The sequence below is a fragment of the Lampetra planeri genome, chromosome 52, assembly GCF_965212315.1.
Source record: "Lampetra planeri chromosome 52, kcLamPlan1.2.h2, whole genome shotgun sequence".
NCBI classification, from domain to species: Eukaryota; Metazoa; Chordata; class Hyperoartia; order Petromyzontiformes; family Petromyzontidae; genus Lampetra; species Lampetra planeri.
This window is the reverse complement of record NC_136158.1, coordinates 4,239,365-4,254,878: the sequence shown is the minus strand read 5'-3', so window position 1 is coordinate 4,254,878 and position 15,514 is coordinate 4,239,365. Positions and strand designations below refer to the sequence as shown.

Here is a 15,514-nt window from a genome sequence, read left to right as displayed (position 1 = left end):
CGCGACTCCGATTCGCACGGCCGGTTGTGCGACGTACGGTGCGAAAGAAGTTCAACGTTACGTACAAACAACTAAACCCAGCCGTAGTTCCATCCGTTCTAATTTAGAGAAACTAAAGCTACTTGTCCACGACAGTGAGTGAGAGAGCAGTCTGGGCTGTGGCGGCACGCTTCTTACCTCAAGCGACCAGACGCCACAGCCTCCGCGACCTATGACCCTTCCCCATCCCTACCCCGCATCCCTTCACCTTCTCTTCACCTTCCTAGTCAGGGGGCGGTGGCGTGGTGGGGGGTGATCATAATTAGTTTCGAGCGACGTTTCACATTCAACTCGCTCGGCTTGAGACGACGGCGTCGTTCAAAAGCGAACATGCGCAAGGGGCGATGGACGCGCGCCGGATTTAGGAAATGCATTTAAGGCCGAGGAGGCCCGTCGAAATCTGCCGAAGATTAAACAATTGCCGCTGCGCCCTGGAGAGGTCAGACTCTGTTGAAACATCGAGGAGAAAACGACCACTCCACGGCGTGCACGGACACCGCACTGGGTGCGGACGATTCATCGGCCGCATTGGGCGCGGACGATTCATCGGCCGACCGGCGACCGCACGCCCGCGGCCGCCGGACCTGCGACGTCGCGCGAGGAACATTGTGACTGTTGTCGCTGCGGCCCCTGCGCCACGCAACATTTAATACGGAAGCAGAAGAAACCAAAAAATTGAAAATAGGACGGATTACATTTGGAGGCAACCCTTGTCAAAGTGAAGCTCTTGTCCTTTCCTGACCCCCCCCCCCCCGCCTTCCGCCCCCCCCCCCCAAAAGGACCCACAGCGGTGCTGGTTCAGTGCTCTGACAAGGGCATTGACAATCGGCCAGAGCCACTCAGCCACGCTGCTGCTGCTATCTCGGCATATCCCTCCCTAAGAACCTTAACAAAACCCAAGGGAGGGGGGGACAGGGGTGGAGGTTCATTTTTGTAAGGGATAAGCTACAGTTAGGTTTAGTGAATTATTCACTCGGGGGGGGGGGGGGGGGATTCTACTCTATGACACATGAGTGGAAGTTCAACCCCACACCCCCATGCCCCTGTTCACATCAATGCAATTCGTTGGCTTCCATGACAGCACACAAACCGGACACGATTTGATGCAATCGAACATTGCAAAAGTCAGTTTTGACAATCAGACGATCCAGAGTTCTGGGATCTAGGCCTCGCACGAAAACATGCTATTCCTCTTTAAGATTATCCCATTTTGGTCCGACAAAAGCATGAATTGATCTCAAAGTAATAAAAGAAAATCGTTGTTCAAATTACAAATTGTATGGGAAGATGGCACCACCGGTAGACCTGAGCCAGTCATGGAAATCCCACATTTCTATGGCACGGGCTAGCCTATCCCTACACACAGCCACCGTTGATGTCTCAAGGTGGTGCTCATTTGATTAACCCGTAAACGATAACTGCTGGGCCCGAATTTAGCATCCTACCAGGATGTGAATTCTCAGCCTTCTGGTCCGTGAGTCGAGAGTTCGATCCTCTTGTGCATTTACGCTTCTCGGATTTGTAATCCAACAATCTCGGGGGCAAGGTTTGGTGAATTCACCCAAATGTTAAAGCCATCAAAAGCATCTGACGATGAACTGATGGGCAATGACTTTGGTGGGGCGGCGGTTGGGGGAGGTTGGTAGAACAGCAAGGAGGTGTCTAAAGAATCCCGCTGAAAAGTTTGAGCGTTGTTCGCACTGCGTGGGGTTTGCACGCTGCTCCCATTAAAAGTATACATTCCATGATATCTGCCACGAATATGCCCGCAGACGATTACAAAGTTGACAAGGGCAATTTTATTTCTAAACACAGAGCTTCCTCGGGTTCCAATTGATTAAATATGATGGGATGCCACTTATTAAATTGTTTGTGCAGGGTAAAAGGCTAGGGGTCAGGGGGTTCAGGGTTAATGTCTAGGGTTTAAAGTCGACTGTTAAGGTTAGGGATAGGTTTTGGGGTTATGGGGTTATGGGTTTAGGGTTAGGAATCAACGTTTTGGGTTTAGAGTAATATGTTAAGGTTATGGATAGGATTTTGGGTTATATGTTTCGGGGATAGGGTTAGGAGTTTACGTTTAAGTTTTAAAGTAATCTGTTAAGGTTAGGGATAGAGTTTATCACTAGGCATTAGGGTTAGGGATTTAGGGTCACATTTAAGGGTTTGGGCTTATGGATAGGGCTAGGGCTCATGGGTAGGGTTACATGTTTAGGGGTTAAATGTTACGGTTTATAATTGGGCTTTAACGATTCGGGGTTAAGTGGTATGGGTTTAGCGTCATGGCTTATGGATTGGGTTAAAGGGGTTAAAAGTTCGGGTTCAGGGTAAGGCATTGATTTATGGGTTTGGTGTTAGGGCTCGGGGTTAGAGGTCAGGGATTAGGACTATGGGTTTAGGTTATGGTCTCGGGTAAGGGGTTGTGGTTCATAGTTAGCATTAGGTTTTAGGAGTAGGGGTTAATGACTAGGAGTTTGTGGTTGGGCTTAATGATGAAGGGGTTAGGCTCAGGGGTTAGGAGTTAGACTTGGATTTTTAAAGTGGGGGGGGGGGGGGTTATGCCATTGGAACCTGAGACTGCTTTTCTTGTCACGCATGTGTGGGGACAGTCGTCTGACAAAGATTCCAGTGAGAAATATTTGCCTCGTCTATCAACACAATGAACGCTCCTCCCTGGTGGAAAATATAGTAGTCATTAGAAACGACATAGGGCCGTAGATTATAGTACTGCACCAAACTCAGAACATTCATGAACTTTGACCATGAAATACTCACTGAATCTCAAGACTCTTTTTAAAGAAAGTTCCCACATTATAATGTTTTGGGCCAATTCCGAGGAGTTTGTATGTGGGAAGAAACTGGATTACTAAGAGAAGACCTTTGCATACGAGGGGATAACACACTCAAAGGGCGAGTTAATGAACCTTCTTGCTGTACTTCCATCACCCAGGGCCAGCAGGTTTGGGAGTCTCACTCATCTTATATGAGCCACCAACTCTTGCCTCCAAAGTACTGGATCCACCAGTGGTGTTGTTGTTGTTGTTATTATTATTATTGAGATTGCAGAATGATCGCTGGTTATAAGTTTTAGTCTACAGCAGTGGCCTGAAAACAGTGGCCTGAAACCAAACGACAGGACCAGAGGAGCCCTAAGCAAGCGGCCTCACGTGTCCATGGTTTAAAGTGCCGTCACGTTTAAAACTTGGGCCGGCTTCACAAATACATGGGGGGGGGGGGGGGCAAACGGGATTCGGCTGCCAAGATTAAACACGTTTTAAAGGTTTGGTTATGCACTTGAATACGTAAATAAAGGTATCACAACTGAGCGTTGAAGGAACATAAGTAGGTGAAGGATCATCAGTCGGTCAGTAGGAGCACGTTAATATACAGAAATGTTTGTAAAACGCGAACAATGAAAAAACGCATTAATGTGTAATTCAAATCGACCGTTGAATAGCGATACCCGTAAAAGAAAATAAGTGAATAGTAAGGAATCAACATGAACTGCGTCAATATTACTTGAAAAGTACATTGAGTGACGGGTGAAAAGCGTTTATGAGCGAATGGGTGAATGAATACAATACCTGGTTTCTTCGCACAAAAAAATCACACAGATTATGACTAGGGCCGTATTGAGCCAACACTTTACACATTAGCACACTTCTCAACGTGGCTCCAGACACAGCAGGGGGTACACAACTTTCGCCATTGGCAATGCTCTCAATGCAAGAAATGTGAGGTTCAAGTGTGACTCTAATCCACAGACGAACACCAGGCAACACGCAGAGCACTGATAATTCATCAATAAACCATGTTTATGCTTAAGCTAAGACTGCGAACACAAACGTTTACTGAAAGTCAGAAATTAACCCCAACTGTGTTTGCGACCTAGGTGAAATGTCTATCTGCACCTTTTTGCATTGAACGTGGACCCATTTCTTACAGAAAAGAGTCCTTGCTTACAAACATGGGGCAGTTCAACAGCGTTTGGTTCAAGCAAACCCGACTCCTGAAACCGGTCCGCAGTTTTCTAACATTGAAACAATGCACTCAGAAGGTCGTGCAGTCGATGGATGGTGGAAAACAGAATTGCACTCTTTGCGCGGAGAAACACACGTGGGAAGGAGACATTATTTATGTATTTATCTGCCCTGTAGCGATTGCTTCAGGGGGCTCGTATTTTTCCCCACAAGAGGCTGCGTTTCTCACATAGTCCGTGACCTCACTATTGCAATAAACATCTCACGAGTCTTCACAACAAATCGTTCAACCCCTATTACCAGCTATTGCAAGAGACACCCTAGGAATGATCTCTCCAAGGTGAACTCTGATACAAGCACGCCTGCTGATTCGAAAAACAGCCTCTGGAATGAGCCTGTCCTTTTTTACCAAATGAAGGCCCAATAAGTGTGACAATTGGATAAAGTGCCAGAAAAATGGTGCAATGAGTACAGCAATATTATCCCCATTGTTGATTCATCCTACACCAATAGACTTGATATCCTAGTGATCAGAACCGTCAGCATCGAGGCATTTACACAGCGGTGGCTGGCCTGGCATGGGGCGTCGAGGCAAGATTGTCCCACCATCAAATTCAATTCGTCATCACAACGAGCCATGGGTCACGGTCCACTGCTGGATGAACGCCTCCTCGGGCTGCCACCACCTCGCAAAATAAATGTTGACCCACCAGTCGCCACTGTGTTTACATGGGCTCCAGGATAGAGTCACCTGGGAGATACTGACGGTTTGATTCCTACTAAAAACAACGTGGTAATTTAAGTAATTTGCATCGTGAATTACCAGCAAATACCATCAGCTGTAAAGTGGACGTTCAAGGCCCTATAATATAACTATTCAAGTGATTCGCCCGTTGTGTACTGGCGTGAAAACCCAAATATATTATGATTCATAAGTGATGAAGAATTTAAATTCCACAAATAGCAATAACTGTCCCAATGTAACAGACGTTGATTGATTACGCTATCGAGCAAATCGTGAATACTTCTGTAGAGTATTCACGATTTCCAAAGTGGTGGTAGCTTCTCCAAGAATTCTCTTCCCTGATGAAACCGAAAACTAGAAACCTGTCACCTCGCTGCGTTTGCCGCCTGGCGAATGGAGGGTGTCAAAAATGACTGATTTGAAATAAAACGGTAATAAGGACAAAAATAGTTGTATCTGCACTGCAAGCAACTGGAGTGGAGTTTTACCCCCTGCACGGAATGGAGCAACGTTTACAGGTTCGACCCGGGAGAGCAGAGTGGGGGGGGGGGGGAAGGGGGGACACTTTGAAAAGGAAAGCAACGTTAAGAGCATGCAACAACAACAACACACCAAGAGAAGAGAGTCAAAATGATGGGTCTACCTTTTCTGCTTTCCAGTAAATAACCCGCTTCACAGTGCAAGCGCGTCGTGGAGAAAAACAGGGTTATGAAATGGACAACATACGATTAGCGATGAACAGCAAGCAACATACTCTGTTTCATTGCAATGAAGGGCTCTTCATTTCAAACAGACACGTGTGATCTCAACAAGATTTGAGAATCATTTAAAATAAACATTGAATTATGCTTTTTTTTACGTACTGTATATTAACAGCAAATATTTAATAAAACATTTATTTCGAAAAATGTTCCCCCCGAATTGTACCAAGATTGTGTTATTGTCGTCGCGTCATCACGAGACCAAGAATCCGCTTGGATGTTGCGCCAGAGCAGTGTCGACCCTTCCGTTAGAAAACAGCCCGCAGAAGTGGATTTCACAGAGCTGCCTCTGAGATCCATTCAAGTGACCTCTGGTTCACACGGAAGCAAGCAGCGCAAACCCCACTCACCCTGCATATACGAGTGAAGTCCATGGGAGTCAAACGGATAATTTTGTTCTCAATAGCTGTAATTCAACCAAATTATCAGCAGAACCAAATGTGATGGTGTTTTTTGTGCCATCGCTGGAAGCCGGGCTTAGGCGATCAATTTATTCAACTTAAGGACCCAGTTTATTCACATGCAGCTGCCTGGATTGAAACCCAGGACCTCAGTGGTGCATTAATTCGTATTTTTATGCATTAAAAAAAACATAATTCAAGATAGCATGTAAATCACATCATGAAAAACAGCTTTACTTTTTAATGGCTGAGGTTTCAGATCACACATCAAATACACATAGAAGTTCACGTTTTCCTGTTTTGGGTTATGAACTTAGACATCATTAAATATTTGAGGAGATTTAGATATCTTTTTTTACTGATCAAAATCGGGGAGGATGTTGAGCAAACATGAGAACATCGTCAAATGTGTTTCTAAAACGTGTTCTACACTTTAAAAGGAGATAATGGAAACGTGCCCAATGCATTCACGCACTTCAGAAAATACGACACGATTGCATTCTTCTTTTGTTCTTTCAATGAGGGAAAAAATAATGATCTTCATCACCGTGGAGAGCATTCCACGTGCTTAATGGATAGGACCAAAGCAGCGGTGTATGCTTAAAGCAACCACTTCACCAAGTGGTGACTAATGATAGTGACTATTTTTACAATCTCATCAGCCCCACTAACAAATGAATTTATCCGAGACGTGTGTCCGAAACTTACGATCAAGGTGCAGCCCTGCAATTCCTCGCTCGCGCCACTGCGAAAGGGAACCCCCCCCCCCCTTCCAGACAGAGCTCAGGAGAGCCCTTCCAGCGGGGTATTTGGCCTACTCTTCCACGCTGGCCAGAGAGTCTCGGGAAGAGGTGGGAGTACTGGCAATCTACCCCACCACACGTGGCCCCCCCACTCATCAACGAGCTGTGGTGAACCCACTGAGATGGTCGGGTGCACAGAGTCGTTGGTGGGGATTTTTGTGTTTTAAACAAAAACTTGCCCCACCGTTCTTTCAACCGCCGTGCCGCAAATATCGAATCAATCGCAAGTCCATCGCACTGACCGTTACGCCACGGCGGTTGACCCAACTATGCCTCGTGTGTCCAGCGGTGTGAAATCGGAATTTCCCGTTAAAGACGCTGCTCCACGAAATTATAATAATTGTGTTCATAGCGAACACTGCTGTAAATAACGTGCATGAAAGGGGCCTTTTACTTACACTGGTCTTAATGGGAATTATTTAAAATGGAAACGTGGATTCTTGGGTGTAAATCTGGGCGCAAAATCTGCAAAAACGCAAAATGATGAACTCTCCAATTTTAACGAATAAGCCTCAGAAGCAAATCGTCGTACAAATTTGGCCCGACTGACCTAGCGTTGTGAAGCAGACCACGAGCGAAAATGAACACAGCTTAGTGTGGCTTTCAGGGGTGGCGGTTATTGAAAACAAACGAGTGGCATTTTTTAGTCGAATGGCTGTTAGTGGCAGACACAATTCGAAAATGCATCTCCAACAATGCATTGCGCTTGTGATGATGACAGAGTTTGCTTGAGCAAGCCTCACAAAGTTTCTGGAGTGACATTGGTTGTGACAAAGCGTGGAGACAAATTCAATAAAATTCTGACACCTTATGTAATTATGAGCACGGGGGAAGTACGAAATCTCACATTACGTCCAACAATTTATATTTAGCAGGCAATATTACGTATATAATTGTCATAACTAGCATCTATACGCGGCATATTCAAATTCAATTACTATTTTTGAAATGTTAAACATGTTAAGCATTATTAAATTCTAAGAAGTTTTTTTTTTTTATGTTACCACCAATTGTCTTGTGTTATCGCTTCTGCAACTGTTTAAATCATCAGAATACCTGTGTCATATTAGGGAATGGTCCTAAAAAATGATATCGCAAAACCTACGTAGGCATCTCTTACACAACATTAAACAATGCTCATTTTATGCATTGTAAAAACTGTGGTTTTAACACTGCATAAAAAAACTGTGGTTTTTACACATCAGTGTTCTGCAATATTTAACAAAAAATGATCCCTCGAAATGGGACAGGACATAAAATGAACATCTCCTTATCAATCCACTGCTGAATGATGGTCTCCGCATGCCACGCCAGTCGTGGGGGGTTGTTTAGCCATACTTCACCATTCTGGTCATTCATTAAGGGTCGGTGAAGTACGCTGAAGGGATCCAAGATCGGTTCAGATATCACTTGCTACTGACGATAACCATGGCAGGGCATCTAACTTGGGTGACCAGGGTTCATTGTGTAGTAAGCTAACCACCGCTCCACATTATCCTCAGCACCATTATCCTCATGAATTCAGAATGCGAAACAAGAATGCAGTGTTCGCTGGCTCGCAAAGCCACGTAACTATGTCGGCAAAAAAAATACGGTATACAAAAACACTACGAATGTTTTCGGCGTCAAAAAAACACAGCTTCGTATTTTGACGAAGCATGAAACTAAACCGCATTTAATCTTTTCAACTACATCACCAATAACGGACTCTGCATTTTGTCCTCGATCCACGAACACTGTTCCCGGGATTGCTCGAAGCCGCCTTGTGTGTTGCGCTGGAAACGTTACGAACTGCCGCCGTTATAATCCCAGCGCCATCGCTTTGAGTCGCAAGACAGCCTCTGACGGGCACGGCCAACTGGGCATTTATTTGCCTTCATGCAAATACGTGCACCCTGAGAGGGGGGGGGGGCAGATACGGTGACGTTGCTTTAATCTCCGCTCAAATGTCACGCAAATTAAACCTCCGTGATCCGGTGAGGTGCGCAAACATCGTCGTTTGCGTCACACGCGCGTGTCCCGAAGCCCGTCGAGACTACGACGCAGCCGAGTAGTGGCGAGCCAATCCCACGTTGGAAACATACTCGTGAACGGAACCGGCCAAACATACCCAGGGAGGGGGGGCAGGACCCTTCTGAGAGAGAGAGAGAAGAGTGAGGCTAACCTGAAAATAACAATCAAGGCCTATTAAGATTTTCTTTCCGTTCCCTGCGATGTCACCGTAAATGCTGAATTTTGGCCAAGGGGGTATTTTCACTTTTCGTATCGTGGCGATCGCGGTGGATGTAGCGTCTCTGGTGGCCGTTGGGGTCGTGTGCAGGGCCGGATTAAGGCACGGGGCTTTCAAGGCTGCAGCCCAGGGGCCTCCAGAGATGAAATGCCATTTGTGAATGCTGAATTATATTTGTTGTTAGCCTTGTGAAAATTAATTGTATTTTTCTTCAACTTTGTTTTCCTTTGGAAAATATTACTGGGGGCCTCACAGTACCTGTAGCCCAGGGGCCTACACAATCTTAATCTGGCCCTGGTTGTGTGAACCCATTGTTATAGGTGATCATGTAAATGTCCAGGCCTTTGCAAGTCCACTGCTAGATGAAGGCTCCCCACAGTGTGTCAGTTCTGGGCGTAATTGGAGCATACTTCTCAATGCTTCTAAGGGCGCGTTTATATTATTTGGATGAGATTATTTGGAGAATTTAGATTACCTGGCTGCGATAAATGTTCTTATGATAAGCCAATTCGTTGAGCTATCATTTGTGGCCAGGTCGCTTCCGAAAGAGCTAATAGCTCAGTGGGCTTTACCTGGTAAAATAAACATATATATACTTTTTAAGTGATTCGCTTACCTTTTATAAACTTTGCACATCCTATTGTGCTTTCGGATTGTTTATTGTAACTTTCTGACCCAGTGCCCAGAGTGGACATCTGTGGAAAAGAGCTTTCTAGCTCATCGGATTCCTCCTGCAGTATAACTAAAGATTTCTGTTTCTGGTTGAAGGGGGGATGTTTGGGGCGGCAGTGAGGGCGGATTCGGATACCGTTGGCTACTCGAATTGGAACTGCGGCCAGGGCTCAATTCATAATGAAGGTTTTTTTGGGTTCAATCCCGCGAATATAAATGTGCCGTTAACCGGTCACCGCACGATACAGCCAATTAGTAAGGGTCGTCACGTAAACAAAAAACGTGGCAATTCGTTACAACTTCAGCACACCGGTGTGTTGGAGAGTAAACCCACAAGATTTTCAATTTGAGTACACCGGTGTGCAGAATAAGTAACGAATTGACACGTTTTATTTACGTGACAAACCTCACTAATTGGCTGCGTCGAGTGGTGGTGGGCTAACGACACATGTATATTTACATGATCTGACCAGGAAAAAAAAAAGTTTTTTACGAATAATATTGGTCACGTCTTGAACTCAGAAGTCAAGTGACTGGGTTCCCAACGCAACTCACAAAACCATCACGGCACTGAACTAATCTCATGCAATAGCGGATACTACAATCTGAATCAAAGTAGAGCAACACGAGCACTATTCGACATGTGTATTGTGAGCGTAATAACCGACTTCAATCGATGAATCGATGCATCGCTAAATGCCTCTCATCATTACTTTCCATAATAATTGTTTCTGTCCTGCCTTTCACCTGGTCACCCGCTGGGATTAGTATAATTGGCTTGCTGAGACCATCAATTTTGTGGCACTTAATAACCTAGTTTTATCTCCTTGGTGACGAGCGTGGGAGTGGAGAATCAAAATCTCATGTTTTTATGATGGCACTTTCAGCTGCATGCAACTTCTACGTGTCTGATAGGTGTACACAGACAAAGAAATATAATGCGAATGCCCGGGTCACCAGCTCCAGCCTGAGAAACAAACCCTTACAGTCACTTTGTGTAGCAAGGTCTCCCCACCCAAACAAACACAAGCCGCTCTCTGCTATCCATGGAACCTGCCTGACTTACACACGCACCGACGCTCGGCTGCTACCATGGACCCTGCCTGACTTACACACGCACCGACGCTCGGCTGCTACCATGGAACCTGCCTGACTTACACACACCGACGCTCGGCTGTTACCATGGACCCTGCCTGACTTACACACACACCGACTCTCGGCTGTTACCATGGACCCTGCCTGACTTACACACACACCGACGCTCGGCTGTTACCATGGACCCTGCCTGACTTACACACACACCGACGCTCGGCTGTTACCATGGACCCTGCCTGACTTACACACACACCGACACTCGGCTGTTACCATGGACCCTGCCTGACTTACACACACACCGACTCTCGGCTGTTACCATGGACCCTGCCTGACTTACACACACACCGACTCTCGGCTGTTACCATGGACCCTGCCTGACTTACACACACACCGACACTCGGCTGTTACCATGGACCCTGCCTGACTTACACACACACCGACGCTCGGCTGTTACCATGGACCCTGCCTGACTTACACACACACCGACGCTCGGCTGTTACCATGGACCCTGCCTGACTTACACACACACCGACGCTCGGCTGCTACCATGGACCCTGCCTGACTTACACACACACCGACGCTCGGCTGTTACCATGGACCCTGCCTGACTTACACACACACCGACGCTCGGCTGTTACCATGGACCCTGCCTGACTTACACACACACCGACGCACGGCTGTTACCATGGACCTTGCCTGACTTACACACACACCGACGCACGGCTGTTACCATGGACCCTGCCTGACTTACACACACACCGACGCTCGGCTGCTACCATGGACCCTGCCTGACTTACACACACACCGACGCTCGGCTGTTACCATGGAACCTTCCAGACTTACATGATGGTGAGGAGGCTCTCCTGCTCCTCAGGTGCGGACATCTCCTTGCTGAAGTCCAGCGTGTTCTTGTCGAGACCCAGGAGCTCACTCATGCGGTCGCGGCCGTAGAAATCTCCGTACTTCTCCATTACCTGCGTGCCGATGCAACGACAGCGACGGGTTACGTTGAATCGAGGGAAAGCGTTAAAAGTTCGAGTTTCAAGTTCAATTTGTTTAACCAGGTGCGGTTCTCCCCGAGCAAGCTTTCCCGGCTAGTGGAACGAAACGTCGGACATCACGCATCGACGCGCGGCACGACTGGGGAGAGCTAAAATATTCCCTTAGTTATCAGACCGAGGAGCGACGGCCATGCCGTTGAATATTCGCAAATGAGAAATATAAACAAGAAAGATCAAGGGTGTTCTCAAAGGTATCATGTATTATTGATGAAGGTAAAAGTGCAGCCCTGCAATTACTTCCTGCAGCCAGAAAGGGCCTCCGCTCAGAGTTATTTTGGCCTACTCTTCTACACCGGCCAGACACCCTGGAAGAGGCGGAATATCCACACTCTACCCCCCCCACACGTGAAATGCCGATCGACCGCATGTGGTGAACCCATGCGCTGTTTACCGCTGGGTTGGACATACGCGGGAAATATCAGAAACTTTGTACGGGTGCATGTTGAACTTTTTCTGCACCGTACGTAGCCAACAGTGCTGATCAGAGGGGTCAACTTGCACCATTGTTTTCCAACTGCCTCGTTAGCAGATGACATCGAAGTGGCGATCCTTGGGTATATATAGAGAGCAGATTGAGCTATTGGCGATGCAACTACATACGCACACAAGCTTGGTATTATTAGGATTCTATAGTCCGGGATTAATCCATCTGAACTTCAACACGGTTGTCATGGCGACACACACCGCACTCGTTTGAAACGCTCCGACGTCAGAAAGTGAAAACCCACCGGTTTAATGTCAGCGCGGTGCTGAATCGCGGCAACTAGTCGGATCGCTCGCACGATAAGTCATCGCCACGCTCGCCTCTTTGCATAATCCACTTTGTGCTTATCCAACAAGTGACGTTAATGCGGCCTCTTTGTGTGTCCGCTTCAACGTTACCCCCCCTCTCTCGGGCGCACAAACGTGCGATTCCGTATGCCACAGCAGAAGCACGGTTCTCAGTGGTGAATTTACACATAACGGGATTACATATTTCACTTTAATGTTCTTTATTTAATGACCGGAGAAGCGTCCTTTTTTTTTTTTAAACACTGCAACGGTTGTTAGTCCGCTCTGCCCGAAGCACGTCCTTAGTGTTCACTTTCATACCTTGCGCTTAATGAACTTGTCCCAGTAGTTGTTGGGAAATGACCTGCGAGCACAAAAGCAACGCAGTTAAAATGAGAGGCATGCATCAGCTCTTGTTACCGACGATGGGTGATGTGTGTTGGTGTTTTAGCGTCAGCTGTCCCTGACGGTGGAAGCCTAATTGTGTTAAAGTGAGCATTTCCTACTGGTGGTTCTGAACCAGTTGTGGAAATTATACATTTCAATGGTCAGGACCAATCTATCCAGAGGACAATTGTATATTTTTTTTAAATGTGTGCGTATTTCATTGATCCACAGAGGGATGATTGGCTAAATAAGAGGTTAAAACATGTAACCATGTTATTACCAATTATTATGCATTGTCTTTATGCATTATATATTTTTTCTCTCAGGAAAGACCCCAGTGATTATCAAGATTATTTCAGGAAGGTAAAACTGACTTTCCATGGTAAAACTGGACTTCCAGGGTAAAACTGGACTTCCCATGGTAAAACTGGACTTCCCATGGTAAAACTGGACTCCCATGGTAAAACTGGACATCCCATGGTAAAACTAGACTTCGCATGGTAAAACTGGACTCACATGGTAAAACTGGACGTCCATGGTAAAACTGGGCTTCCCATGGTAAAACTGGACTTCCATGGTAAAACTGGACGTCGATGGTAAAACTGGAATTCCCATGGTAAAAGTGGACCTCCCATGGTGAAACTAGACTCCCATGGTGAAACTGGACTTCCCATGGTAAAACTGGACTACCCATGGTAAAACTGGACTCCCATGGTCAAACTGGACTCACATAGTGCAATTGGGAAATTTTTTATCGTATCGCATCGTGAAACACGATATCGCAGCAACTCTCAGATCATCAAAATCGACAGTGACTTCCCGGTCAAATGAGCATCGATGCAGTAGTCGCTCATCTCCTGTTAACACAGCCCTGAGCCAAGTGGCAGAAATTCCACGAAGCACCGGTTTCCTTCCCCGCAAAGTTTGATGCTCCGACTGCGAGCCGCTCGCTCTGCCGCTGGGCCATCTGGCGCGTGTGGGTAACTCCGTTGACGCACGCATTACGTGGAGGACTTGCACGCGTGCGCGCGCACACGCACGTACTGGGTGTTTATGACGAGTCCGTCCCACTGGCCCTTGATGTCGTCATCGTCCGGCTGCTCCGTGATGTACAGACCGTCAAACTCCAGGTTCCGGGCGAGTTCCTTCTCCCGTTTGAACACGACCAACGGCACCTGCGCAAAACAACGAATTGTGCATCAGATTGACACCCACAGAGGTCCCCCCGTAGAGTATTTACAGTCTTTAGGGGCGAGCGCTATTAAGCGAGCATCCATGAAGGCCGACATGGCACACGAGGGGTGGGTGCCCAGCACCACGCCCGGCCACCTTTATCTCCCAAGTGGCGATGTTTACACGCCACACGTTTAAGGCTGAGTTAACCTAGGGGAAGCCTGGACCCGGTTCAGATAATCGTCACTGGTGTTGGCCGTGAGCGGGTATCGAACTCGGGTCGTCGAGTTCGTAGTGCAGCGTGCTAGCCACCACACTACCGCTCCCCACACACACATACAAAGACAAAGATCCCCCGTATAGCCTTTTACAGAATCCAGGGATAAGTGCTATTAGCGAGCACCTATGAAGGCCGGCACGGCACACGAGGGGGTGGGTGGCCAGTACCACGCCCGGCCGCTTTTGTCTCCCTATCGGTGATGTTTACACATCGCACCAGGTACTCATTTGAGGCTGAGTCGACCTAGGGGAGGCCCAGGACCGGTTCAGATAATCGTCACAGTGGTGTTGGCCGTGAGCGGGAATCGAACCCGGGTCGCCAGGTTCATAGCGCAGCACGCTAACCGCTACACCACCGCTCCCCACAACACACACACACGCACACACACGCACACGCGCGCACACGCGCGCACACGCGCGCACACGCGCGCACACGCGCGCACACGCGCGCACACGCACGCACACGCACACACACGCACACACACGCACACACACGCACGCGTGTAATGGACGACCATGAATCCCCTTGCTCGCCCCCCCTCCCCCGTCCCTGTCAGCAGGCCAGCGCACCTTGAGGCAGTAGTATCCGATGATGCAGAGGATGGAGAGCACCGTATGGGCAATGGAGAGGAACTTGAGCGACGGGGCCATGTATCCCGTGCTCTCCTCTAGGATGAAGTAGGAGAGGTCCTCGTCGTCGTCGTCATCGTCGCCGCCGCCTCCGCCATTGCCTCCTCCTCCTCCTCCGTCGTCATCGTCGCCGACGGCCGAGCCCAGCAGGTCGTCGAGGTCGATGCCGGAGGCCTCCTCCAGCTCCTCCGCCATCTCGTTGAGGTCGGTCGTCACCTGGCCGCGCGAGACACCGGCGTTCGGAGCGTTCAGGATTAGTGCCGAGCGACAAGATGCAACGCACGCATCTACGGTGAACTTCTTTCGCGCCGCACGTGGCCGACCGCGCCGATCTGGGCTTGTGTCGTTTTTGGGATTGCAGCCCGAGCGGAATGTAAACCAATCAAAATTAACTTCTCTCAAGGCGTCCCTTCGACGTAACATTCTCGTCCTCCGTTCAAACATTACAAGCATGCACTCGATTAGCACGGTTGGCTATGTACTGTGCGAA

General features: G+C 47.8%; 1 protein-coding gene across 1 annotated transcript in view; it reads right to left on the bottom strand.

The window, feature by feature from the left end:
* The window catches only part of LOC144734625 (ryanodine receptor 2-like), a 260,955-nt gene that overhangs the window by 58,696 nt on the left and 186,745 nt on the right, over nt 1–15,514 (bottom strand). The window contains exons 96-99 of the mRNA XM_078616894.1: nt 14,965–15,240; nt 13,987–14,117; nt 12,877–12,919; nt 11,567–11,697 (exon numbers count right to left, since the gene is read on the bottom strand). Of these exons, the coding sequence (XP_078473020.1) occupies nt 11,567–11,697; nt 12,877–12,919; nt 13,987–14,117; nt 14,965–15,240 (581 nt within the window). The remainder of the gene's footprint in view (nt 1–11,566; nt 11,698–12,876; nt 12,920–13,986; nt 14,118–14,964; nt 15,241–15,514) is intronic.